This window comes from Hermetia illucens, chromosome 4 (genome assembly GCF_905115235.1).
Source record: "Hermetia illucens chromosome 4, iHerIll2.2.curated.20191125, whole genome shotgun sequence".
Taxonomy (NCBI): domain Eukaryota; kingdom Metazoa; phylum Arthropoda; class Insecta; order Diptera; family Stratiomyidae; genus Hermetia; species Hermetia illucens.
Genome location: NC_051852.1, coordinates 73,037,092 through 73,064,142, shown reverse-complemented (window position 1 = coordinate 73,064,142; position 27,051 = coordinate 73,037,092). Strand labels below are relative to the sequence as shown.

Sequence of the window (27,051 nt, the reverse complement as noted above, 5' to 3'; positions counted from 1 at the left end):
TTGTGTTCCCCTTATTCGTGTTACATTGTCGCTAAGCTCCTTCAGCTTAGGATCAGTCTGAACCCTTCATAAAATATCAGCATAGGACATACCCTATTTTGCTGTTATTAACAGCACTTCTTAATGGTTTCGTTTTGTAATCATTTCCCCTGCTTCACTCCGCTCCTTCCATGATTTAACCAAAGTTCCAGTTGGGCTCGCATCCCTTTGGCTGTTGGTTCCTTTTATTCCAGCATTATCCGTTATTTTGGGTGGGGGATCCTTCCTTTTCTTTTGTACTTGTTGGTGTATGGTTGAATCATCACAGGGTTCTCTGCTACGCTTTTGTGTTTCGTGTCTTCGCTATGAAACAATCTTTCGAAACCAAGTTTCGGGCAGATCTTTTCTGTGGAGCAGCGTCGTTGGGGATGTTTGTGCTGCTCTATTCGCCGTAGTCTCCTTTGGCAGTGTTAGGCAACTATTGCCGAGTTCCTCAGCTGATTTTTAATGGCGTGGTGTACATTGTTCTTTGGGCTGACGTATTCCATCAGCTCTATGATTAGTAAACCCAGCCTGGTGAACTCATCCATTTTCTTTTTTCCTTCTCCGTCAACTCTCCCCACGGGACTCCCATTTGGCATTACGCCGCGGGGTTGGACCAGAATTTATTCTGCGTTCGTGTTAAAATTCGTGTTTCTCTCGCGTTCATTCTTCCGACTGACTTCTTCCTGCCCAAGCTTCTTAGCGATCGTCTCACTTCTCCTGCGAATCCGCAGCAGTTTCAGTTCGTGTGGCCTGTCGCCGACGAGCAGCAGATTCTCCGGCGAGATACGCCCGACCGTAAAGTCGTTGTCTTTCTTTCGCCAGAATCTCAATCGGGACCATTCCCGCTATCACGCAAGCTGCTTCATTGTATATTATTCTGTAAGCGCAACATATTCGGAGTATACTTATGCGATTCGCAGCTCCAATCTTTCTCTTATTTGCTGTATTTTTCAGTGCATCTGCCCATACTGGGGCTGCGTACAGTAGGATCGAACTTACCACCTTCAAAATAAGGATTTGACGGCTCGGTCTTGGGCCACTTACATTTGGTAGCATTCTCGCAATCAGTGGTCGGATCTTATACGCCTTGGTTGCTGCACCCTCCACACGCAATCTGTAGTTTAGCCTCTGGTCAATCATTACACCTAAGTACTAAAGCGCAGGCTTGGAATGGATTGTTTGTATTGTTTGGAAGTGCAGTAATAAGTACTACTTCCGTCTTATGTTCTGGGAGCTGTAGATCAGCATTCTCTAACCAGGATTTAATCTATGACTGTCTATGACTGCTTCATTTTAATAAAGCTCGACTTCTTCGAGGAGGCGTGCAACAACCGTCACACCAATATCGTCCGCGAAACCAATGGAGGCCAACCAGTAGGAAGGTGTAGCGTCAGTACTCCGTTATACATAATTATACATTCATCGCATCTGTTATAGATTACCCGTTTCAATAGTTTGCCAGTATTATTCGCAAGTCATATCGGCTTCTAGGACGGAGCTTCAGTTAAAGGTCTGTTTGGTTTGGGGACTAGTATTAATTTCTGCTTCTTCCATTGTGTAGGAAATGCTCCTTCTTTAAGGCATATGGTCTCGGCAAACATATTTGAAGCTATTTTGGCTGCTGCCTTGAGAGCTTTATTGGGGATGCTATCAAGCCAGATGCTTTATTTCCAACCATTTTTTCCGAAGCTTCGAAGACCTCCTTTTCACTTACCATGGGCGGTATCTATCTCGACAGTGGGAAGGTTAGCGGTACTCACATTCTGTGGGAAAAGATCAGTTTCTATTCCATTAAGCAGAGTAGGACAAGAAATTGGTGGGGAGCATTTGCTTTCGAATTTCTATATTATTGTCTTATAGGCGCCACACGAGGCATCCGTGTCATCCTTCTTACACAGTCGGTTAAAATGTTCGCTCATACTTTTCATTATGGCCACATGTAATTTCTTCAGAGCGTTTTTGTATTCTTCATGTAGCTGCTCGTATCCAGATCGGTTTCTTTTTCGCTGACTGCACAGGCCAGAACCTTGAGGCAGGCAGGCCTTGCCGCATTCTACGACGTCAGAGTTCCACTAAAATTTCGGAACTCGCTTCTGGGATACAACACACTTTGGTATGGGGGCGCCACATGCTCGCCGCAATTTTTCACCGATCGGTAAAACTTTATGTTCTGCGCTTCCTTCAAGCGCTGCATTTTGCTGCAGAACTTCTTTGAAAATCTTCTCGTCAAACTTAGTAGCTGCCCACCTTTCAGCTGTCGTCCGGGACCACTTCATTCGTGTACCATGTATAATTTCAAAAATGATTGCCTGGTGGTCGCTATGTGTAAATTATTCACTGACGTACCACTGGAGATTCATAGCTAAATCATCGCTAACAAAAGTGACATTTATCACGGACCCCATTTCTCTCTTTCGGAAAATGTTCACGCATTCAGTGTTATCAACTACAAGATTCAGACGAGAAAGGGCTTTGAGTAATATACGTCCTCTCCACCGAAGACTGGAACTCCTCTTCCGTAAGGCTTAGTGGTCTGGGAGAGCAGGTCCTGAGCCGCTTGACAATGGTTCAGGTTTAGCTGTAGGAACCTCATTTGTGCATAGTGTCAATTGCCTTCCTAAACACCGGGCATGTGCTGCTGCCTGTGATATGGGGGCTGTCAATGACGTTTATTTGCCTGCAGAACAGACATTTGGGTTTTTCTTCGCAGACTTAGCCTTTTTTTCCGCATTTACGACACAGGTCGGACCTATCGTGTATGCTAGAACATTTTTTCGCCACGTGCCCAAGTTCCAAACACCTGAAGCAACTTTTCAGAGTTATCTTTACTGGCAATGATAGCTCTCTCGTTTTAGTTTTTTAATTATTATATCAATATCAATTATCGGAGACAGATATATATATGTATTGATATGTAAATGAAGCTTTGGGGTAATGCCTAATTCAGATAGATATATTTTTTTACATACATGCATATTGAATACAGTATTCGGTAATAGGCAATGTTTGTTTGTTGAGCGTGAGAATAATATCTACGTCTGTAGTATATACGTATTTTTTCTAGTTTGAAAAAAAATAAGAAGGAATATTTTGGGGTTTAGCCATATACGAATGGCAAAATGTGCGCAGAAAGTTTCTCACATAAGATAAACACAAAACCGTAATACCCAAAGCGGGAGCTTCCGGTATTCCGATTTTTCTCTAGTGTAGGTGAACATTTTTAGAAGAGAATGGTCTGGACACGATAGTATGTGGGATTTTTACCCACTAAAACCACCCCGACTCCCTCCGTGCCCCGCGGAACCACCGTAAGGTATTACATTGCGGAGTGGAGTCAGCTCACTCTAGTTTGATCACCTTGTTTCTATATGCGGCGTATGTGACTGCGCTTTTCTAGTCTCCTCTGCCTATCGCAGTTTGTTTTGGATAGATGCGATTACGGAGTTGACCGCATCCAAATGCTCTTAATGTGCTACCATTTTCGGCACCAAATTTTCTGGTACCTTCCTAGAGGCTCCTATAGATTCTTCCTTTCTTCCGCACATCTCGGACAATGGAAGAATACATGCCTTGAGCCCTCTGGAACTCCATCCCAATTTGGACAGTCGGGTGAGGTCTCCAATTTAAACCTGTGCGGGTATTGGCGATATCCTCAGTGTCACGTTAGAAACTGGGTGAGATTATAATTAATCTCACCGTGTTGTCTCTCCAACCACTCCTTGATGGCAAGAATGAGCCTGAGAGCCCACCGACCCTTTCCCGAGCATTCCCACTGCTCTTACCATCTATTTATAGATTTCTCCATGCCAGCGTTCTTGGTCTGCGATAAGGGAGGGATTGGCTTCGCAATGTATATGTTCGCCATCTCATCTGATGTCAATCGGCATCATTCTAGAGATGACGAATGCTGCATCATCTGAGACAGTCCTGCAGGCAGAGCATACCTTCAGGGCTGTCCTCCTGTGGACTGCACTCAGTTTGTTAGCGTTAACTGATATTCGGAACGCCTCCCTCCAAACCCTGGCTATAAGCAACCTAGAGGTATATCGTGGCTCTCCCACATTCGGCATCATCCTTGCCAGGGCCATACATGCAGTGGATGATTTGTGGCAAACATGCTGCACGTGTTGACTATAACTGAGCTTCCTGTCTGTCATCACCCCCAAGTATTTGACGGTCGGCTTAGAAGTGATGATATGATTTCCGATTCTAATACAGGCGTAATTTTTCTTCCGGCTCTCATTAGTATTATTATAATGGTTGATTTGGCTTTACGGAACGCATACCGTCGATCTGAAAGGCCGCCCTGGCTTTCAACAACCGGGAGTAATCTATCATAAATTACCCGCTCCAACATTTTCCCCACAGTGTCCAAAAGACATATGGGTCTGTATGAGGATGGTTCACCTGGAGGTTTATCAGGCTTAGGTAGAAGTACCAAATTCTGCCGCTTCAGCGCCGTTGAAAATATCCCCTCGGACATGCACGCTTTGACCAACTTAGCGTACATGTCCGGTCTGGATTTCACGTAAGCTTAAGGTCCTAATTCGGTACTCCGTCCAGACCCGGTACTTTATTGTCTTTTATTCTACTGCAGATCTACAGCAGTTCGTTTTTGGTTACTGGCGGAATTGCCGTCACAATCAGGGGTGGTTGGAATGTGTCGGTGCCCTCCTCTTGCTGAGGGAATAACCCCTGGATGATTTTCAGCAAGAGGGTAGGGCACTTGATCTGCGGAGATGAACGGCCTCTAAACCTTCCCATTACGATTTCATAAGCACTCCTCTACGGGTTTACGTCCGCTTCTGAGAGCTCCTTAAAGTATTACCTCTTGCTTTGCTGGATGGCCACATGGACGGCCCTTTCCGTAGAGGCGCCCGTTTTATCTGGTTCATCCAAAGCTTTTGCAGACCAACCTGAAATCTTTCTTCAGTTTCGACATGATGGGTCTTTGCCCTGTGGTTCGATACATGTCTCAAAGAAGATTGCCTGGTGATCGCTGTGGGTGTAGTGTTCGCTGATACACCATTACATACCACGCACCAGCGCAGGGCTGACAAAGGTCAAGTCTACAACCAAACCTGACACCCCTTTCTGAAAAGAGTTTACAGCACCTTCATTAGCCAAAAATATGTCCATCTGTGCAAAAGCTGCTAATAAACTGTGCCCCTGGCATTTGATTAGCTGCTCTCTCTCACTCAAGGTCCCAAGCGTTGAAATCACCAGCAATCACCTTTTGACTTCGTCCCCTTGCGTCGAGAGGAAGATTATCAAGCATTTTCTCGAATTCAGACAGTGTCAAACTTGGAGGGGCGTAGCAACTGTATACATATACACCACTTATTTTCACCCACACAAAGTCACTCGCTGCCTAATTTGTAGTACATTGTATGGCCTGTCAATCGCAAGCCCATATCGCCGCTCCACCAGTCGAATCTGTGACCCATATGCCACCGTGACGGTTTCTATACGGTTCACTTATGATGGCGATTTCCATCTTAGATTCGAACGTGCCCTGCTCAAGCAAATACTGAGCAACCCTGCAATGATTGAGGTTTATTCGAATAAACGTGATTTTCTCATTGCAGTGAGCGCCTTCCTAAATTCTAGAAATTTACCACTTCCGGCAATATGCCGGTTATCCTGTCCCTCTTTTACTTCTCACAATAAGCATTTTGGGGTTCCTATTGCACTCCCTGGCAACATGGCCTTTCTCCCCATACCTTCTGCATCGATCGGATCGATCAATGCTGCTGGTTCATACCTTCGCGAAGTACACAAACATGAGGCATTTAAAGCACCACTTTAATGAAGTTTGTCGTCTTATAAGGCAGACAACCGATCCACTCCGAACTTTTCCGGCCGCCAACAACATCTGCGCTGCCTCCACTGGTACTCGTATGGTGGCCTTCTGAGTACCGCCATAGACTTCTCGTAAACCCACAACAGACTCTTCGGCAAGTTCTTCCAACTGGAATTGCTCCTTCAAAGCAGCACAAATTTCTTCTTTCGATGTCACTTGATCGAGATCTATACATTGTATGTAGATCTGATGTTTTTCGACACGCACTGCGGCATTCCTCCAAGTGAGTTTGTGACTTGAGTGCCAAAGTCATCAGTTTTGCCTACGCTGGACATTTTCAGCTCGAACATGAGATCCCTTTTCTGGTTCCTTCGGATTCTGTTCACATTTTCACTCAGATTCTTTAGGTCGGGATCAGCTTTGACCTTTCTGAATATCTAAGCGTAGGACAGATTGTCCTTACTGGAGTTAACAATCGCACGTTTGTTTTTAATAATCGTTGGCGCAACAATCCATATTGGATCAGGGCCTTATTTTTACTTTCGTTTTTTTGCTGGTAGCTTTAGTTCATCCATCGTTTTTGTTCATCTTGGGATTCGCAACGTTGGCCGACTTTCCTACATCCGCTGTATGCTTTCCACCTTCTGAACAATTTGTGCTGGTTTCCGCCTTGTGTGAAACAAAACCTTATTAGAATCCAGTCGATGTCTGTCTGTATGTCTATCACACTCGATTTATTCGGAAACTGCTACACCGATGGTCACGAAATTTGGTCAGAGCGTATGGTCTGATGATCCCTTCACATACAGCAAGTGGCCCCACTTTGGCTTAAGTTTAAGGGGAGGCTCCCCGTACATGTGATTGGGTATTGCAAAATTTTTTTTACAGAATGTGATCATGCGGGGTATCAAATGAAACCACCAATCCATATTTGATATCGAGTGAAACGTAGGGGAGTGAGGGCTCAAAATATGACCCCAAAAAAGTGTAACAGGTCTCGTTCTCAGAATTTATTGAATCGAAAAAATCTGAAAATCACACGAAATCTAATCCTCAAAATACATCCCGTTCCGATATCCGCATAAATACATTTTCATAGTTAATTAACATATTTTAAAAATTTAGCCTTGGTACTTGCATATGGGGTAAAATAAGGCACAACTCTTGGAAGTTTGAAGGAAATTCAACTTTTACATTTTGTGTGAATTTCATGCATTCTAAAACGTGTATGACGTCATCATAACATATCAATTCGTCAATATTACAACAAATGTGAATGGGAGGTTGCAGGGTTTTAGTTTCTTAATAATTTATATATCAATTACTCGAAACGTTGATGTGTATATGTAAATGAAACTTTGCGGTTGTGCCTAATTCAGATAGAAATAGTTGTACATCGAATAAGCGATATTTAATATACGTTCTTTATATATATATATAGTTTCGTGAACAACGCCGTGCTATAAACATAGTATGTTGGTCCCAAACTTACTGGTAAACGGGGAGGGTTTGGAGCAACGTGCTTTGTACTATCCCCAGTAAAACAAAAATAAAATGCTGGGATCAGGGAAAGAGATAAATAGAGTATAGTTGGAGTTATTCCACTATGCTAAATCCTACCTGATCTCTCTTCGTGACAGGTCCCGCGACAGGCGGACCAAGAAAATGCAACCCATGTGGTTAGGAACAAGATGATCGGATTGAGTCACAAGTCTGGGAAAAATACTAGGGCGGCCACCTCAGTCGACGCGGCAGGACGGGCGCCAGCTCTCTCCAGAAATGGGCAAGGGTTCTTGACATATGTACGGCGTCAAGACGTAAGCAAGTTAGTCCGAACAAAACAAATAAGTATCTGGTAAATTTTGGCACCCTAACTGGAAAGACTGAGCAACTCGCAAGAGCTTTCGGAAAAGGCGCATTGATATCTGCGCTCTGCAAGAAACCCGATGGTCTGGTGCCAAAAGCTGCGACATTGAACGCGAATGTGGTAAAAATGGCTTTAAACTTTTCTATTTTGGTAGTCCACACACTCAATATGGTGTTGGCGTTGCCATTCAGAGGGTTTCCGTGATGCCATTAAAGAAGTCGAACGAATTGATGAAGTTCACCATTATATCAGCTGATCGCACTATTCATTTCTTCACCGCGTACGCACCACAGACAAGTCGACCTGATGCCGAGAAAGATGCCTTCTGGCAACTTATCGATGAAAAAGCTTGTCACGTGCCTACTGACGACTATATTATCATTGCCGGCGACCTTAATCGTCATGTGAATGAAAAGGCAGGCGGTAAATTGGGGGTAGCGAGTGTATAATCGATTTTCCGGAAACCCGTGACCTTGTACTCATGAATACATCAGACGGTTATCTCATCTTCCTACATTTTATAGTGAGAACAGTAAAACGTAAATCCAGTATATTTCATAAAACGCCGAAATTTTACCACCGTCACTGATTGCAAAGCCGTTCCCCGCCATTGATTGTCGTTCACCGTATTAAGCCACCACTGTACGCAGAAAAGCACTAGCCCGCCCATTGAATGGCGGCGATTTCGTGAGAAGAAAGAGGAAATGATATCACTTGCACCATTACCAACCATTAAGAATGTGGAAGAATCGTGAAACCACATGAAAGTAACGATCCAAAAAGCGGCCTCTGCAATCCTTGGGGACACCAAACCAGGGTACCGGTACATCAACCGAGATACTTGGCTTTGAAATGGCGATAAAACACTGACAAACTTATTAGAATGCCACCCGGGAAGCAAAGAAAGTGACCGCTATCACCCGAGAGAACCATTACCAAAATCTTTACGATAAACTGGACATTCGGGATGGCGAGAGAGATCAGTATCTACTTGCCAAAAGCCGAAACGAACGCACACAGGATATCGAACACTTCTGTTGCGTTAATGACAAGAACGGTACTTTGTTTACCAAACGTCGAGCGGCGACTGACAGATGGCGAGTATACTTCCAGCAGATTTCAACTGAAGAACTTGCTCATCCTCCACTTCCACAATCACTGCCGACATTTGGAGCAATTCTACCTATCAGTGCAAATGGTGCTCACAGGTGCGGGGAGGAAGACGGAGCGGCAACCCTGTGGGCTGAACCAAAACCAAGTTGCCGAGGAAAACCTCCATAGTGTTGGCACCGGGAGACGCTGTATCGCATTTGCTTGCCGGCCGAGATGCAGTATGCGAATGCTCCAAACGCCTAATTAGGGCGATCAGATGCGAGTTTGCACGGGGACTCATCTGAAGTGGCAAATTGGTCACGAAACCTTACCAGGGGTATACTGGTACTCTGGGAACCGGGATAGCCCCTGGACTCTCATACTTCCGGTGCACTCCCGTTGTATGTGAGCACTGCTCCGTTATTTGCGGTAGGCCCCCTAGTGGAATTTCATGGAGTCGTGGTTATGCTCAAACGAGAAGAGATCTTCGGGCCTCGGCGTAGTGTTGCGTTTCAACACGGATGCCGTACTCCTTAGTTCGGTGGAGATTTAGGTAGGTCTGTATGAATGCTAAGCCATGCACTTGGTATAGACTGGTATCGTTATTGCTTGTCTCAGCGGGGCTCTAATTGTGGACACAAAATCAATCTGTGTCTGAAGAGGACCGTAGGATTAAGTCTCCACGACAGGTACCTACGTTAAACACCAAAGGGCTAACTGTCAGCGCAACTGAAATCGAGGAGGCAATAAAACGAATTAAATTGCGGAAAACCACAGGACCTGACGACAATGCATCTGAGCTCTGGAAAGCGAAGATCTGGGTTGCACGTGTTCTTCTGGCACTAAGTGTTGTCGTAAAGCATACCAGATGAGTAGGTGTGGCACACGGTCAAACGCTTTCTCTAGATCCAGAAATGCAATGTAAAGAGGGTGATGCTTCTCATCTATGAGTAGCCGCGCAGCGTGTATTCCGTCAGTAGTTCCGCAGTTTTTTACAAATCCGACTTAATTCACGGTTATTTCAACGATTTCGCGAATGGGTATGGGAAAGTCACTCGATCGGACAGTAATTTGAACATTCTGCTGGACTATCTTTTTTTTCCATACTGGAACAGTGGTACTTTCTTGCCAGGTAGATGGTGTTCTTCCTTCCTGAATAACCCGATTAAAAAATTCACTGAGCGACAGTGTTGAGTCCCAGTTCTTCGCTTTCCAGAGCTAAGATGCGATGCCGTCAGGTCCTGTGGTTTTCCCAGATTTCATTCGTTTTATTGCCTCCTCGACTTCAGTTGCGCGCAGGTGGAACTGTTCCAAATGTCGGCAATGATTCTGGAAGTGGAGGACGAGCAAATTTTTCAGTTGAAATCTGCTCGAAGTATACTCGCCATCTGTCAGTCGCGGCTCGACGGTTGGTAAACAAAGTACCGTCCTTGTCATTAACGTAACAGAAGTGTTCGATATCCTGTGTGCGTTCGTTTCGGCTTTTGGCAAGTCGACACTTATCTCTCTAGCCATCCCGAGTGTCCAGTTTATCGTAGAGATTTTTGTAATGGTCCGCTCGGGTGACAGCGGTCACTTTCTTTGCTTCCCGGTTGGCATTGTAATAAATTTGTCAGAGACCGCTTTGTGGATCGTTTCTTTCATTTGCTTCCACAATTCTTCCACTTTCGTAATGGTCGGCAATCTTGTGAGTGAGATCGTTTCTTCTTTCTTCTCATCAAATCGCCAACATTTAATGCGCCGCGGGCCAGTGCATTCCTCACGATGTTTTATCGGTGGCTTAATTTGCAGGACGGCAATCAGTGGCCGATATTGATGTGCGATGGTCTCATAGGGAACGGCTTTGCAATCAGTGACGGTGGCAAAATGTCGGCGTCTTATGAGAATATAGTCGATTTAAATAAATTTTGTTTTGGGATGAGCTTGTCCTTAGCCCACCATCTACTTGATTTGCTTTTTACTGTTCCCACTATGAAATGTAAGAAAATGAGACAATCATTTGATGAACCATGTATTCGTAAGTAGAAGGTCATAGGTGTCCACAAAATCGATTATACGCTCGCCACCCTCATTGCGCGCTCCGAATCCCTTTCCCCCATGGCACCTGTTTCCGTTTGCCTTTTCACCAACATGACTATTAAGGTCGCCGGCAATGATAATATAGTCGTCAACAGGCACGTGACAAATCTTTTCATCGATAAGTTGCCAGAAGGCATCTTTCTCGGCATCAGGTCGACTTGTCTGTGGTGCGTACGCGGTGAAGAAATGAATAGTGCGATCAGCTGATATAATGGTGAACTTCATCAGCCGATCATCAATTCGTTCGACTTCTTTAATGGCATCACGGAAACCCTCTGAATGGCAATGCCAACACCATATTGAGTGTGTGGGCTACCAAAATAGAGAAGTTTATAGCCATTTTTACCGCGTTCGCGTTCAATGTCGCAGCTTTTGGCACCAGACCATCGGGTTTCTTGCAGAGCGCAGATATCGATGCGCCTCTTCCGAAGGGCTCTTGCGAGTTCCTCGATCTTCCCAGTTAGGGTACCAACATTTAGCGTGTAGATACGTATTTGTTTTGTTCGTTTTGTTCGGACTAACTTGCTTACGTCTTGACGCCGTACATACATATGTCAAGAACCCTTGCCCATTTCTCGACAGGACCAGAGCCCGTCCTGCCGCATCGTCTGAGGTGGACGCCGTAGCATTTCTCCGAGGCTTGTGACTCAATCCGATCGTCATGTTTGTAACAACATTGTATGCATTTTCTTGGTCGGCCTGTCGCGGGGCCTGTCACCAAGAGAGATCAGGTATGATTTACTATACTATATTTACCTCTCCCTGATCTGTGGATCACTATTACGCGCTTAACAACTACTACAAAAGTGGAAGGATCGCGGAACCAAGTTACAAACACGTTCCGCAACTCTCCAGGTCAGCAAACCACACAAGCAGCTCATCAACCGAGATACTTTTCTTTTGAATGACGTTGTCCGAATGAAAGTCCGTGAAAAGGAATGCCTCTACCACAAGTTACTCGACAATAAAACGCTGACCAATTGACAAATTTATATGAATGCGGAGCGGGAAGGAAGCCATCGCTGTTACCTGAGCATTTAATTACAAATATTTTTATGGCTAATTGGACACTCGGGTTGGTGAGAGAGATCTGTATCGACTTGTCAAAAGCCGAGACCAACGGACATAGGATATCGAACACTTCTGTTAGGTAATGAGAAGAACGCTACGACCGACGAGCCACGACGGATAGATGGCGAGAACATTTCGATCAGATTCTTCTACTTCTACAAGCGTTGCCGACATTTGAATCATTTCGACGTGTCAGCGCCACTGTACTCAAGAAAACAATAAAACAAATGAAATCGGGGAAAGCAACAGGACCTTACTACATGCATCACAGCTCCGGAAAGCAAAGAGCTGGGACCCAACACTGTGGTTCAGTGAATTCTTTAATCGGGTTATTCAGAAGAGTGGAACACCATCCAACTGGCAAAAAGTTTCAATATGCGAAAACAAAGGTAGTAGTAGTTAAGATAGTCAAATTACCGTCTGATCCGGTTGCTTTGCGTAACTACTGATGTACACACGTCGTGCGCCTACTCATAGAGAAACACCGTGGGAAGCATCGACCTCTTTATGTTGCATTTCTGGATCTAGAGAAGACGTCTAACCGTATGCCACAGGAAATCATCTGGTATGTTCTGGGGCAAAACCTAGTACCAGAAGAAATCGTATGCTGGGTTAAACTGCTCTAACAGGTTCAAAAAGTAAATTTCGATGTGTGGCGGATATATCAAAACCGCTTCGTGTTGTTGTTTTTGCCACAGAGATGATGTTTTCCTAGCGTATCAAACCGAGATGGCCTCATACAACACTATTCTAATGAAACAAGCAACAATGCTGTCAGTGGCAGTGACCTGCCCAGAATTGAGCAATTTAAATATCTCGGATCAATGCTATCAGCCAGTGGTGAACTGCGTTAAGAAATTGCTTCACGCAACAGCGTAATTTTGATGAAGTGGCGTCCTTTATTATCAACATTTCAACGAACATCTGAAAATCGAAATTTACCCTCGTACGCCTATCTTCCGCCCTGTCACTCTATGTAATTCTGAGCGCATTAATGGAGACGATGTTTCGCTGAACTAGTGGCATGACGCGCCTTGATTGCATCCGAAACGAGAGTGTTTGGGGTGGATATGGACATTTAATTCGCGCTGACGAGAATTCACTTGCCAAAATTCTTGTGAGCATCGAAGTCGATGAAAAACAACCGAAAGGCCGTCCGAAGCAGCGGTGGCTTGATACGCTGGATGGTGATTTAAAACCCGCATGACTCCTTCCAGATAAGCAGAAGGACGATACCGATCATGGCGAACAGACCCCGCTTCTGAACGATTTGTGTTGTTTGCAGGATAAACCTAAAGAGGATTTGCCAATGAATTGTGAAAATATGGTAATAAACTATTATTAATTTGATTTGGGTAGATATCACGAATAGGTGGACTTTGAAGCCTAGATATCGTCGGGTAAGATATCAATTGCTGCATGCGTGGTGGTTTAAATTTCCTGTCGTTAGATGCAATGGTTTCCAAATAAGTTACGTGTGGCAGACTGACCGACAGTGTACCGCTCTTAATCAGGTTTTGTTTAACACAAAACCTTAATAAAAACACTACACCAAACATATAAAGTGTAAGGCGACGCGATGGCAAGAGCATTTTCCAATCCACTGAAAAGTTAGATGCCAATGAATCACACCACCTTCGGGCTTCTGTTAATGAAGAGGAAAAATTAAGAACTTTTGCTAGCAACGTTAATTGGGTGATTTCGGCACGAAGTATCGATTTCTTAACGGAAAATTCGTCCTGCAAATTTTACTCAATATTGACTTTCGCTGGGAGCTGCTAGGGCGACACTTTCGCTTGCGTCTGCTTCCTTCCCAGGCAGGTGATATTGGTTTGTCATATTTCCATTTAGAACATCCGACCTAGCACGATGCGAGCAGTGGAGTGGATGTTCCCACTGCCCAGACCGAACAGGCACCCTTGGATGAGTGCTGTCGTCGAGACGAATGAAAACGAAGTACATTGGTGCGCGCCTGGCGTCTGGTCGCTTCTGCACATACTCTAAACTGTCTTGAGGCGGGGCCTCGGCACTCATGGTGGGCGGCGTCAGAGTCTCTCCGCCCGGTCGAATCCGACCCAATCCGAGCTGCTCGCGGCTTGCTCAATCCCGGCCACATGTAGGAGAGAACGTTGCCATACGACCCCTCAACCGCGGAGCTCATGCCATAATTTTATTAATGGAATGTTTTTGCTTCTTAAGTAGTCGGTGGAACTGTTTGGAGTAATTTAGAACACAATTTAGTCAGCTACCGAAAGCCAAATAGTAAACATCGTTTAATTTACTAACATTTCGCGCTCGGCATTCACATTAGCCTCCCTATTTTATAAATATACAATTCATTATCCGAAACCCACTTGGTCGGGATTACCGCTGAAGAGCTGGACGTGTGGTAGCGTAGGGGACACGGACGTCGGGCCTGACACACACGCACGCTGCAAAAAATAATGGAATCGTGAATAAAAATCGTAAGGAGTGAAGGAAGTGTGTGGCGAAACAATTCGGGAGAATACGAGCATAATGGATATAAATTATATGCGTTCACTTGATGTCTATTAGTAAACATGTTCACAAGTTAGTAAACATTCGGTTGTTATTCGTCTCTTTTAATAAATACAAATTTAATCTTTGACTCGTTCGACGTGAAACAACAGAGATATTAGCAGAAGCACGACGAGCGATTGTGAAAAGTTCCTTCGTGTTTTGTTTTACAATAAATTATTATTTACTGATCGACCGACAAACAACATTCGGGAAATGTGTAAATAACGTCGCTGATACCACATTTTCCTGAAAAGTTCAATGAGTTCAAAGAAAAGTGCCAATTGATAAAAAGTTGTTGTTTATAAAATATACGTTTGGTGATAACACACCACCTCCACGAAGCGCAGGCACTCGGGGCTACGTGAGCGGAAAACCAAGCCATCGTGGACTATTACTGCAGGAGGACTTTCGCGGTTGATTCTTAAGTAAGTAGCACCCGAGAAGTACTTGTTGCCAGCAGCATTCCAGACCTACTGTTCGCTAATCCCACTACGTGCCGTTGAGCGTATGATTGAAATATAATATCATGAGCCTTGCACTAGGAATAGGGTCCCGAAGCGCGCTATAACCCATTGTGCTTTATATTTACATAATTGATTGGGTGGCACAGTATGAAGTATTCTGCGATTCTGGGCGAAGGAAGACATTTGCCCAGCAATCCTCAGGGGTACAGTCCTAATAACGCATTTGATATTGTCCGTGTGCGAGTCCACTATAAATACTGACTATAGTGATGTTATTTGCTTAACACTTTTTCTGCCAACTGTTAAACCATTCAAAATTCTATTGCGACTAGCCGACTTTTGTTTCTTAAGAGTTGGGCTATTTCAAAAACGAGTCCGTCAGAAAACTACACGTAGGCTATTTGTCTTATACCCAGAACGATACGAATTTCTACTAACAACAAAAAAATGGCTTTTACAAAATTTGTGTTCCAAGTTCACTATGGTAACTTGGCGAAAAAGTTAATTGTGATCAATGCTTAGAAGTGAAAAAATTAGTTTGACAATTTTAATTGTTCACAAAGGTCATATTCACACAGAATCTAAGTCTGGCGAACTCCGTTTTGGACTTAATGGGTTATTAGCTTTTCTGGAGTGCCACATATATTCTCTACACACTATCAAAAGCCTTCTCGAAATTGATTAAGAACGGTTTGCGCTCCAAAATGCGAATGTCCAAGTCAGGTCAGGATCCAGAGTGGAAACCTCCTTGTCAACCAAAGTTTCGAAGTATTCTTTGATTCGTTCCGGCATTATTTTAGCTATTATATTTGCGACGACAAGGAGTACACGTATATCCATGCAATTGGTGCATGCAGGGCGGGTGTCTTTCCTTGCGAACTTGACAACCATTCGGTTTTTGCACTCCCTAGGAATGAATTCAGATTCCCAGGATTTTCGAATAAGTAGAGAGGTTATGATCCGTTTGAAGTATTTTGAAGCATTAAAAAGTGCTAAATGAATCATCTTTGGTATCAAAACGATAACACTGGTTACTATCATCTTTATTAGGTCTGTGGGTAGTTTTAGTTTGGATAAGGCTGAAAATCTACATATCGATACACCAAATCTTCATCGCGCTAGATCTACAAACGTATATCACACAATTCAGTTACTATAGGAAAGAAAATCAGAATTACACTTGCTTATTATTAAAGGTTCTAGTTTCTGTTCTTTCTATCATATTCTAAGCATTTTTAATTATAGATGATGCAAACGAATGCTTCATTCTTTGTTCTAGATAAACATTTATTGCTTTTTCAAAACGTTACGTAAAAGCCCAGATTTCGCATTCGTAACACTGGTCTACTAAGAGTTTTACATATGCAGAATTTGTTTTTCCTGGATTTGGTTCTAGTTAGGACGGAAAAGTGCTTTATTTTACCCTCAAATGCGCCGTAGTATTCGTCTGTCTCATTCCCATTTTTCAAGGTTTTGTTTGCAAAACAAAACCTTATTAAAATCGGTTCAATGTCCGTCTGTCCGTCTGTCTGTCACAAGCACTTTTCTCAGAAACGGCTATACCGATTAACACGCAATTTGGTGAGAAGGTGGGAACTGTGGACCACCAGACATGCAGTGACTGATATCCCTCTAGGTTGAATTTAGGAGGGGGGAGCCCATACATGTAAAAGAGGGGTGTAAAATTTTTTCCGAATGTAGTCATGCCGGATATCAAATGAAAGGTCTCGATTAGTAGTGGGTCAGGATCAGTTATTAACCGAGTCTTGTGTTGATATTCATCACCTTCCAAGTGTCCCGGTGAATTTTGGGCCATCTTCCGCAAGCTATCATTTTAGTCCCGGGAGCCGTCATGGCCCAAGAGATACAGTTATACGAGATAGGTCATAGCTAACTTCTGCATGTCATCGTTTAATCCACTTTAAAACATCTAGGATAATTCTGTAGGCCCTGGATTCTCTAGAATCGCACCATATCTTTTACTACTCCAGAATAGATTGAGCCCGGTTACTGAACATGTTATTGAAACGTCGACTCATGTTAGCAAAATGTCGATGGAGACAATACTTGCTTAGTTGGAGATTGTACTGTAAGCACAGGGTGTTCGTTATGTACTTAAAAAAGAAGGAGCTCCAAGTTTTTATTCTATGATTTTTCCTCTAGGCAGGAGCTGCGGGTTTGGGCTTTGAAGCGTGTCAAACCACCTCATTCAAGACAATAGCGGTAAACTACAGGACGTGATTATTACCCTGATTTAATTCAGGTACTCATTCACAGCTGAGTCGACATGTGCTCGACATTCAGTCCTGATACCTACCTCCCGCTTTGAGAGCCTAGCGTTCTGACCAATAAGCCATCTGGAAGTGACTAAAGCCTCGATTGTATTGTTCCATCTCGCATATTTAAAGACTATTGCTCTCATTACTGTCCCTGCACTTTTCGTTTCCGTACTGATCGCCTTGACAGTAGGTCTTGTTTTTCAGAATCCGAACTGTCTTTTTAAGAGACCATCCTCTTTTTCTTCGATTGGCACAAGACTATTGCGGATGACTCGTTTGAATAGTTTGCCGATACCGTTTAGTAGGTTTACAAGACGATATCTTCGATTTCTTACATTTTTCGTGGAAAATACCTTCTTCCAAGCGCCAGTGGGTGAATTTATCTGCTGGGAGTTTTGGTGCACTATTAACAATTTTGAACACCGAAACTTTGTAAGCTGTTCTACAATTTTTAGCTCTTAAACCACATTGTTAAACTTTCGTGTATCATATTTTGTAAAATCTCTTAGGAATCAATATTATAGAATGGCTTGTTAAGGTCAACGGATTTTGCCGGTGGAATAAATTTCAATAGAAAACTATTCCCTGGTCTCCGCCGATGGCTAAAACTCATTACATTTACTCTCAAGTACAGTAAGCTTTATTGCAAAATTATCCTGCAGATATACATCATTGAACCTGTATCTTGCCCAGCATAATATAGAACTGCATTTTGGTTTTGCTTTGATGCGTACGTTTTTCACTATATATTGTACTGGTCTCTGTTCTGCAAGAAAAAAAATCAAATTAATCGAATCCTAGTAGAACGCAATTTACATTCTACAACCATTGGATACGCGTAAGCCTAGAGGAACAAAAACCTAGATTTAGCCTTGCTTAGGTTCAAATAATTGGCGGTTTACACTTAAATATAATTCGTACCCTTGTCGTGTTTTTGCGATTATTTCCAGTTGTTGCCACCTTCGGTTACACTGCTCTCAGGGAAAAAGTGAGGCAGCGTCTGATGAGTAGCCTCTGCCTTGGACGAAACCGTCAGTCTTTCTTTCCTTTTTTCTAGAGGAACAAATTAATTCTCCTCCTCAAAACAGGACTTAAAAATTAAAAAATAAAGATTGACTCTTGTTAAAAACTTTGGACTTGGGTCATCTCCATCATTCTGTGGGCGAGCTTCATTATTTTCGGCAGTCATAAACTACAGCTTTCCCAAAGAGAAAATAGGAAAAATTATAAGGTATATTGCTTTGTTAATATCGCATGTTGCGACAGCTTTACATCATTCCCGTATCAAAGTTTAAAAAAACAGGAAAGCCAAACTTTCATAACTGAAATCCAAAAAAAGTTCGATTTATAACGATTTCCGTTTGCAGAATATATTATTCAAACCGACGGAATAATTGAAAAACGCTACGATCACTTAACTCATATTTTTATTTACTTCAAATCAAGTAAGTGTACGACATACAACTTAAACTCTGTTAAAACAATCAGCAATTTGTGGCTGAAAATTTACTTTTTTATTCTTTTCAAATAAAAACAGATTTTAACTTGCTTAAAGCCTGGTAATGATCATCGGTTGTATTCTCTGTCGTTTCTAAATATAAATTCAAACTTCTCAAGGAATCCGCTACATCATTCTTTCCAGGCTGTTGAACGAATTCTTCCTTTCAACCTTCGCCATTGACTGAAGTCTCAGTCATCGGTTCCCAGTTTCAATTCTCAGCAACTCAACAACAACTAGTTCGCGAGAGTTCGCGATTTTTTTTTTGCTAAGAACTCAGATCGCTGAGTAATACATAAGCACTGGCAAGATCATAGTCTTGTACAGTAAGAGCTTTGACCCTATGGTGAGACGTTTCGAGCGAAACTGTTTTTGTAAGCTGAGATAGGCTCTGTTGGCAGCCAAATACCGTGCGCGGATTTCATCATCATTGCTATTGTCGGTTGTGATTTTCGACCTTAGATAGGAGAAATTTTCAACGGTCTCAAAGTTGTAGTCTCCTACCTTATTGTTTTCGTTTGACCAGTGCGATTCAATGTTATTCGTTTTTTTAGCTTTCGCCGCTAACGTTGCCAGCAGGTACTTCGTCTTCCCTTCATTAATGTGCAGCCCGAAATCTCGCGCCGCCTGTTCGATCTGGATGAAGCATCAGAATAGGCTAGTATTTGAGGGGAGCCTGGTGCCTCTCGCATTCACATCTGCATCGGGATCGCTTTCTCATAGGCCAAGCCTCAAGAGTGATCCTGCTGCTTTTATATGGCCCCGCACATTGGTAAGGGTCAACCTAGTCAGTCTTATAATTTCGTCGGGATACCGAATTCTCTCATGGCCGTGTACAGTTTTACCCTGGCTATGTTGTCATAGGCGGCTTTAAAGTTAATGAAAAGATGGTGCAACTGATTTCTAGCAGCTTTTCCATCGCTTGCCGCAGAGAAAAAATTTGATCTGTTGCTGATCTGCCTGGAGTGAAGCCTCTTTGGTATGGGCCAATGATGTTCTGGGCGTATGGGGCTAACCGGTCTAGCAAGATATCGGATGCCTCTATAATTGCTGCGATATTTTGGTTGTTGAGCAGTTCATCAAAATACGTAACCCATCACTCCAAAATGCCGATTCTGTCGGAAATCAGATTTCCCTCTTTGTCTCGGTAGGACGAGCATCGAAGTGTATAAGGCTTAATCCTCCTGACTTATTGGTAAAAATTGCACGGCTGTTGCGGTCACTACCTGTACTTTCGAGTTCACAGATTTGTTGGTTCTCCCAGGTTTCCTTTTTCGGTCTGTGAAGTCGCTTCTCCGTTCGACGGAGTTCGTGATAGGCCTCTGCGCGTGCCCGCGTTCTTTGAGAATGCAACATTATTCGGTATGTAGCATTCTTCCGTTCCGTTGCTACCTTACGTTCATCGTCGAACCTGCCGTTCCAATTTTTCTTACGGTTGGAACCAAGTATATCTGTGGGCGTTTTAATGATAACGTTCTTCAGGTGCTTATGAAGATAATTTGTTGATGCTTCATCTCCAGGACATCGGTTAGCTGCAGTTATTGTGGCATCCATTTCCCTCTTATAGGTGTTATGGAGGGCTGTATTGTGAATGGCTTCAGTATTCACTCTCACCTGATTGTCAGAGGGGATTGTAGTTGGTGTTGTAATTCGAGCCCGGAACACTATATAATAATATATGGTGTAATGGCTCCTCTGCAGTACTTTTATTTCAGCTTTATGTTGGGACAGGGTATCGGCTTGGCAGCTCCATCTCTGTACAGGAAGCGAACGTTCCATGAGAACATGCGCAAATCGTAATTCCATTGTCGTTGCCGGGTTCGTCATTTTAAAGTCCATCTTATCCGAGGCTCCCTCTGTGGCTTCGTACCATCGGTTTTCCGTGTAGGGTTGTCAACCTCACCCAACCCCCAACCTGGAGAATCAGTTGGTACATTTTGTCCCGTTTTTAGGCGCGGGAGGCTCACCTTCATCCTTCTTCGTCTGCAGTTTTTCATTAAGAAAGAACTCCCAGCGATCACCACTTTGAGGTGGAGAGAGGGTTTGGTGGTAGAGCTGTTGGTGGTTTAGAAGGCGTTTTCCAGATTTTATGCTCCATTGTAGATATCAATCCACATTTCGCTCTGGGACCTATACTACCTTTTGACCTTTAATGTGCCTCCACAAATTAGCATGTTTTGGTTTCTGAGTGCGGTGAACCACTGAAATATTTCTGTCTTGACATTGGCTAGTTACTTAGTTCCTTTATTACACGCAAAAAAAAAACATCAGATGATACACAACCCGATCACTACAATGGTAGAAACCATGTTCTCTGGAACAGCGTATTTAACCGCCTTATTTTTAAGGTTTTGTGTAAAACAAATCCTTATTAAAATCGATTCACTGTCTGTCATACGCATCTCCAAAACGGCAAAACCAGTCCGAACGAGATTTAGTGTACAGATGGAAATTATGAAATTCCACGCATACAGCAAGTGCAAAAATTTAGGTGGAATTTAAAGGGCGGCCCATACAAAGGGGGGATTTAAATTTTTTTCGCCAGGTATAGTCGTGTGGGGTATCAAATAAAAGGTTTCGGTTAGTACTTGCCGAAACTGATATTCATTGACTTGAATTGGAAAGTGCACGCGTAAGGAGTTCAAATGTACGCTTTTAAAGTGAGACAGGATTCATTTTCAGAAACTACCCAATCCAAAAATCTGAAAAGTCGGGAAACCGGAAACTGGATGCTTCAGGTACGAAAGGTTTTGTGTATTTCGTATATAAAGACATTTGAGTATGCATTTGTCCCGTTAGTACGTAGCAGCTAATATATCAATATATTATGTGGGAGTATCCACTTTCGGGTGATATTAAGTTTACAAAGAAGCGACAACTTTGACTTATTAGAACTTAATTAGTAGAAAATGTCAATCGCTGCAACAGTCTCCGAGAAAAACGCGTGTGACGGACAGACAGGCACATACAAAACTTTAACAACGAGTGGAATATTAAAATTCAATTCATGACGAATCCACTTCTCTCCAGCACTTTTTAAGGTTTTGTGTAAAACAAACAGTTAGTACTTTCCCAAGCCGGTGTTAGTTTTGACATTTTTTGGAAAGGTGGGGCATATTCAAATGTATGTAAATGAAATAAGTCAGAAAACTGGAAACTGAACTCTTCGCCCATGAACAATTTTCTTTTCTGACGAGATAAACTTGGTTCGTAGTTAAAATTAAAAACATTTCTCCATGCATTTGCTTCGTATTTCCGAAACGTTGGCCTCAACAAAAATTTGGAAACTATTATAGAACAATGGATAAATAGAGTGAGTACTTCGCTATTAAACATTTAACCAGATTGAAAAATCACCTCGTGGTTAAGTAAATGGTTAAGAAATTGTTATATCACAAGGAATTCAAAAGGCTCAAAATTGAAGATCCCCTGGGCCTAGTCTGCATAAACAACAGATTGTAAACTTTAATTTTGAAATTATTATCATCTAGTTTCTTTTCAAAATTTTATTTTTAATTAAAAAATAATGTCCGGCTGTGTACCTAAGTCAGATCAAAGTAACAATCACGGGCAAGTGCAATGCTGATCACATTCGGTATGTAACGTAGGTCTGTAGTATACCGTTATGGTCCGGAATGAAGTGCTCACGCATCAAAGTCCAGATCCAGAATTGGATTGCCGTGCCAACGACGATTATTAAACCTAAAAATATCTTCTTCTTCTTCACTTTAGCGGAGCGGCTGGTCCAAATTCGATTCACCACTTTGTTGTCTTACGCATGGTCCTGTCGGAATCAAGGGCTCTTCGATCGCTATTTATCATATTAAAACCATTGTTGTTTTGGTCGGCCCTTCAGTCCTTTCCCGTCGATTTGAATGTTCAGACGAAGAAGACTGTGTACAGAAGATTCAACTCCCAGTGCATTGTTCGAAATTTTATGATGGAGAAAAAGCATTGTGCATGTTCGACTTTCCACGGTGAATGCGCGAGAAAAATTTCGCGCATTAGGTCTAGTGTTAGTGCCGTGTATGTGCAGTACAACGGTGTGCGGCTACGTGGTTGGGAGCATATGTCATTGTACAGTTGTTTATGGTTTGCCACATGGGATGGGAAAACACACACAAGAACACCATTTAGGCGCCATCGACACACCGACAGACCAATACATTCGGCACTTGAATCTCGGGCTCGTTAGCTACCTCGTCCCTACCCCAAAGATACACAATTACATTCCGGGCCACTTTCCGCTTGCCGTCTTCATGGGTCAGACCCATGTTAGCTAGTGACTTTTTCGCAATTTCTCTCTTCTCTCTCTCTATACATATATATATATAACTATATATAATAGTTAAAAAAGCCCACAGACCCTCTTACCGCCCAACCATACCGAGGGGCGAACAACCTAAGGATGGGCTGAAGGCAACATCCAAACGCAAAGTGTGTGCGACCATGCGAAAATGTATTGCTACATCTCGATTGTCGCAAACACTTCAAGCAATGACGCGGTGGTTCTACACTACAGAGACATGGATCTTAAATCAAAGACAGTACGAATCAAGACTGAAGCCCACTAGATCAGATTGTTACCGGACAGGACTCTTCAGACTATAGCACAGGTTGCAAGGATAACCGCTTTTTGCATCTCCATGAATAATCCAGCCCTAAGATCGAGCGTTTTCAGCGCTTTATGCAAATGTTGCGAGACTAATCCCGTCGCTGAAATTGCGACTGGAACTACGTCAATCTTTTGTAGTCTCCAAGTCTGTTCCATGTCATCTGCCAAGGAGTCGTAGTTCCGGATTTTTTCTTGCTGTTTTTCAACAGTATTCCGGTCCAACGGTACGGCTACATCGATTATGAAGCACGCTCGTTCTTCCTTCAGAAGCAGAACTAGATCGGGTCTGTTGTGATTAACACTGTGGTCGGTTGCAATAGTGTGATCCCACAGAAATTTCACCCGATCATTTTTCCAGATTCGCTGCGGAGTATACTTATAATAAGAATAGTAGGTTGCCACTAAGTTATACTTCAACGCAAGGTTTTGATGGAGAATCTTGCAGACGGAGTTATGACGATTGGTGTACTTCGTACTGCTCATCATCCTGCACGCAGATGTTATGTGCTGGATGGTCTCCTCTTCACAGTTGCATAACCTACAACTGGAGCTGGTGATTGAGGAGTCGTGAAGAATGTACGGTTTATAATTTTTTGTTGGGAGCGAAGCATCCTGAATTGAAGTTAGGAATGCTTCGGTCTCATAGAACAGTACACCATTAGTCAACCATTTGTTGGGGGCTTCGATGTCAATGCCTGACAACAACAAATTTTTGATATGACCTCCGTGAATGGATTTCTCTTTCCACATGTCGATCTTCTGTTGGACTGAAGTAACATTAGACATGGGATCCCATTCTCTGTTTCTCAAGTTCAAAGGAGATAATTTATTATCGTCATAACGGTAGCCTGAGGTATTTGGCTAAAAGATTGTTTCTTCTCGAAGAACTCACGAAGAGAATGCACTTGATTGTAGTCCACCTTCCTCCCTGATGACGTGGGATAGTGATCCTCAATTTCTCCGCAGCTCTATTGTGCATGTTTGCAAGAACTAACATTACCCGTCTATTGACAGATTCTAAACCCGTATTACTCCACTGTATCACACCGAAAGTATAAAGAAGGACGGCAATGGCGAAGATGTTGATCGCCATTATTTTATTTTTCCCGAACAGCTCGGTTTTCCGGGCAAGATCTAGACGCCGTTCAAATTCCCCCAGCAACTTTGATTTAATTATTGCCACAGCAGTTGTTGTTGCTTGCAATATGCCGAGGTATTTGTAGACCGAATCCATTCCCTCAATTCGGATGTTATTTTGGCTGTATCCTTCGTTGTCGGTGTGTTTTCCCCGAACAATTGTTTTTATGCGACATTTCTTCAAACCCAACTGCATGTCGATATCGCTGCTGAACTAGATGGTGATATCCAGCATGTACTGGCTGGCCCAAGAATTGATAGGAAACTCCCTAAATGTGTATTTAGTGTTGGCGTTAAGGCTCTAAAGAACTTCATTCTCCTTCAGAATGGCAAGGAAGCACCACCGTTCCAATATAGGAAAAGAGAGGTAGTCCACCAGAATGTTCAATTTACAGCCCGATCCGGTTGCTGTCCCATACCATGAAGATTTTTGAACGAATTCATGATAACCGTATTCGGGACATCGTTCAATTAACAATGAATCTAGGTTCTAGGTTCTAGGTTTTTCAAGAACTGTGAAAGTACTGACGCTATTCAGACTGTGCTGTTACTCATGGAGAAACACCGTGAGAAGCATCGTTCTCGTTATATTGCATGTGTGCATATAGAGAAGGCGTTTGATGGTGTACTACACGAACTCATCGGGTACGCTCTAAGAAAATACCCCTTCGTATCTCCGTCGGTGTTCACCAAGGAAGCGCCCTCTCAACACACCTCTTTGTTCTTGCTATGGACACTGTCACATGCGAGATCCAACGTCCAGCCCATATACAGTGTTTTATACAGATGACATTTTCCTAACGCCTAATAGCAGAGCTGCTCTTGAGCAACTTGTTCAAAAAAAGGCAATGATTGTCTCAGGTAACATGGCGATAGTTTCACTCCGATGCGGTCAACGGTTAGAAGGTTATCTGGTGAGATATGTTCGACCGTAAAGGCGGTGTTCTTCTTTCACCAGAATATCACTTGGAATCAAGTCGCTTCGTCGGATATCCTTTTATAGCTGCAACATGTTTGAAATGCAATTAATTGATTTGTAGTTCCCATTTTTCTTCTATTTACTTTCTTATCCAGTGCATCCGCCCATACTCGAACCGCATATAGTAGGATCGAGCTTACCGCTCGTGAACAAGTGCTCGGCCTTGGGCCATCTATATTCGGTGGCATTCCTAGTGTATTGCAACAAATCTTTGATGTGGCGTATTTAAAATATAAAGATTCGAAATATGTAAAATAAAGAAAAAACGATTTTTTAAAATCGCGGAAGTAGACGACCCCTTCAATTTCGATGGAAATTGTAAAGAAAGCTGATTTTAAACTCTTGTTTTTCATTTACAGTGCTGACAGCATCCCAACATTCGGAGATGACGCCTCCTGAAGGAGGACAGTTGACTTATACAGATTCGAAATGGCCTTTGGTAAGTTTGAGAATGAGAAAAATAATAATATAGGAAGTAAAAGTTACGAGTACACATCCCCATCGCCTAGATGTTACCTCTTCCCCCAATTGAATTTTCTTATTTTACAAATTTAGACCGTTAGGGGTTAGTGTTACCCTTACTCAATACAGGCAAGAACAATTAGTCTCAACCCAATTTCTGTCTCATTGTAAAACTCTAAGTAACGAGAGAAGCTACTTTATAAGAATATTCAATTAATAAAAATCGTTCATTTTATGCTTAAACTAAGGTAATTGCAATTAAAGTTTGGAATATGAGGGATCCTAAGTCAACACCCACTTGATGTTGAACTGGAAAAAATGGAGAGCAACCTACTCCCACGAGTTTTGGCCTACGGATCCCTCGTTTGGGGGATAGCACTCAAGCATTTGAAAGAGGGACTAACGGCAACTCATAAGACGCTGATGTGGACTTCGGATATCTCATATTCCAAACAATAATCTAATCTAGCTTAGGGTCAAACTATCGGCGGTTTAAACTTGGACAAAATTCGCACTCTTTGCGATTATATAAAGGAGCGTTTTCCATCTGTTGCCACTTTCGGTCACGTTGCTCCTAGGCCCGAGGTGAGGGCTAGGACTAAATCCTTAGCCCCTCTTTTTGCAATTAAAAGTTCAAAACAATATGCCAAATTGGATTCGATAAAGTCGAGCAACATCGATACTCTGTTCATTTTTTCTCGGCAATAACTAAAACTTTGGATTTGGGTAAGCCTCAATTTGATAAAAAGCCTTTCTCTGCAAAATGACGTAAAGGCCAATATTACCGTTAACAAAAACAACGCTAACTTATTATGCACAATATTCAATAATCTGTATAGTCCAGTCACTGGCGATTAAAATGGGGTGTTACCTCCGAAATCTGCAGGTTAACATGAATTTCCGTGAGAATTTGGGATTTAATTCTTCTTATCCTTTATTTAAAAAAATTACCCTTCTTCGAGAAAGTTAGATGCAAATTAAATATTTATTAAATTGCAATATTATAAATAACGATGGTTTCTTTCTCTGAAACGTTAACTAACTTGCGTTGAAAAAATTTGAATGAACAAATCGCAATTTCAATAAACGTAGGCACTTAAAACGTTATTACACGTTCTTTTAAAAAGTTCTTTGTAATTA

At 42.7% G+C, this 27,051-nt stretch overlaps 1 protein-coding gene across 3 annotated transcripts in view; it reads left to right on the top strand.

The window, feature by feature from the left end:
- The first annotated feature begins 14,150 nt into the window (after nt 1-14,150).
- Nucleotides 14,151-27,051, top strand: part of LOC119654723 (forkhead box protein D3-A-like) — a 73,968-nt gene continuing 61,067 nt past the window's right edge. For all 3 annotated transcript variants that reach the window (XM_038060247.1, XM_038060246.1, XM_038060245.1), the window contains exons 1-2: nt 14,151-14,902; nt 25,809-25,888. In XM_038060247.1, the coding sequence (XP_037916175.1) occupies nt 25,879-25,888 (10 nt within the window). In that variant the 5' untranslated portion in view covers nt 14,151-14,902; nt 25,809-25,878. The remainder of the gene's footprint in view (nt 14,903-25,808; nt 25,889-27,051) is intronic.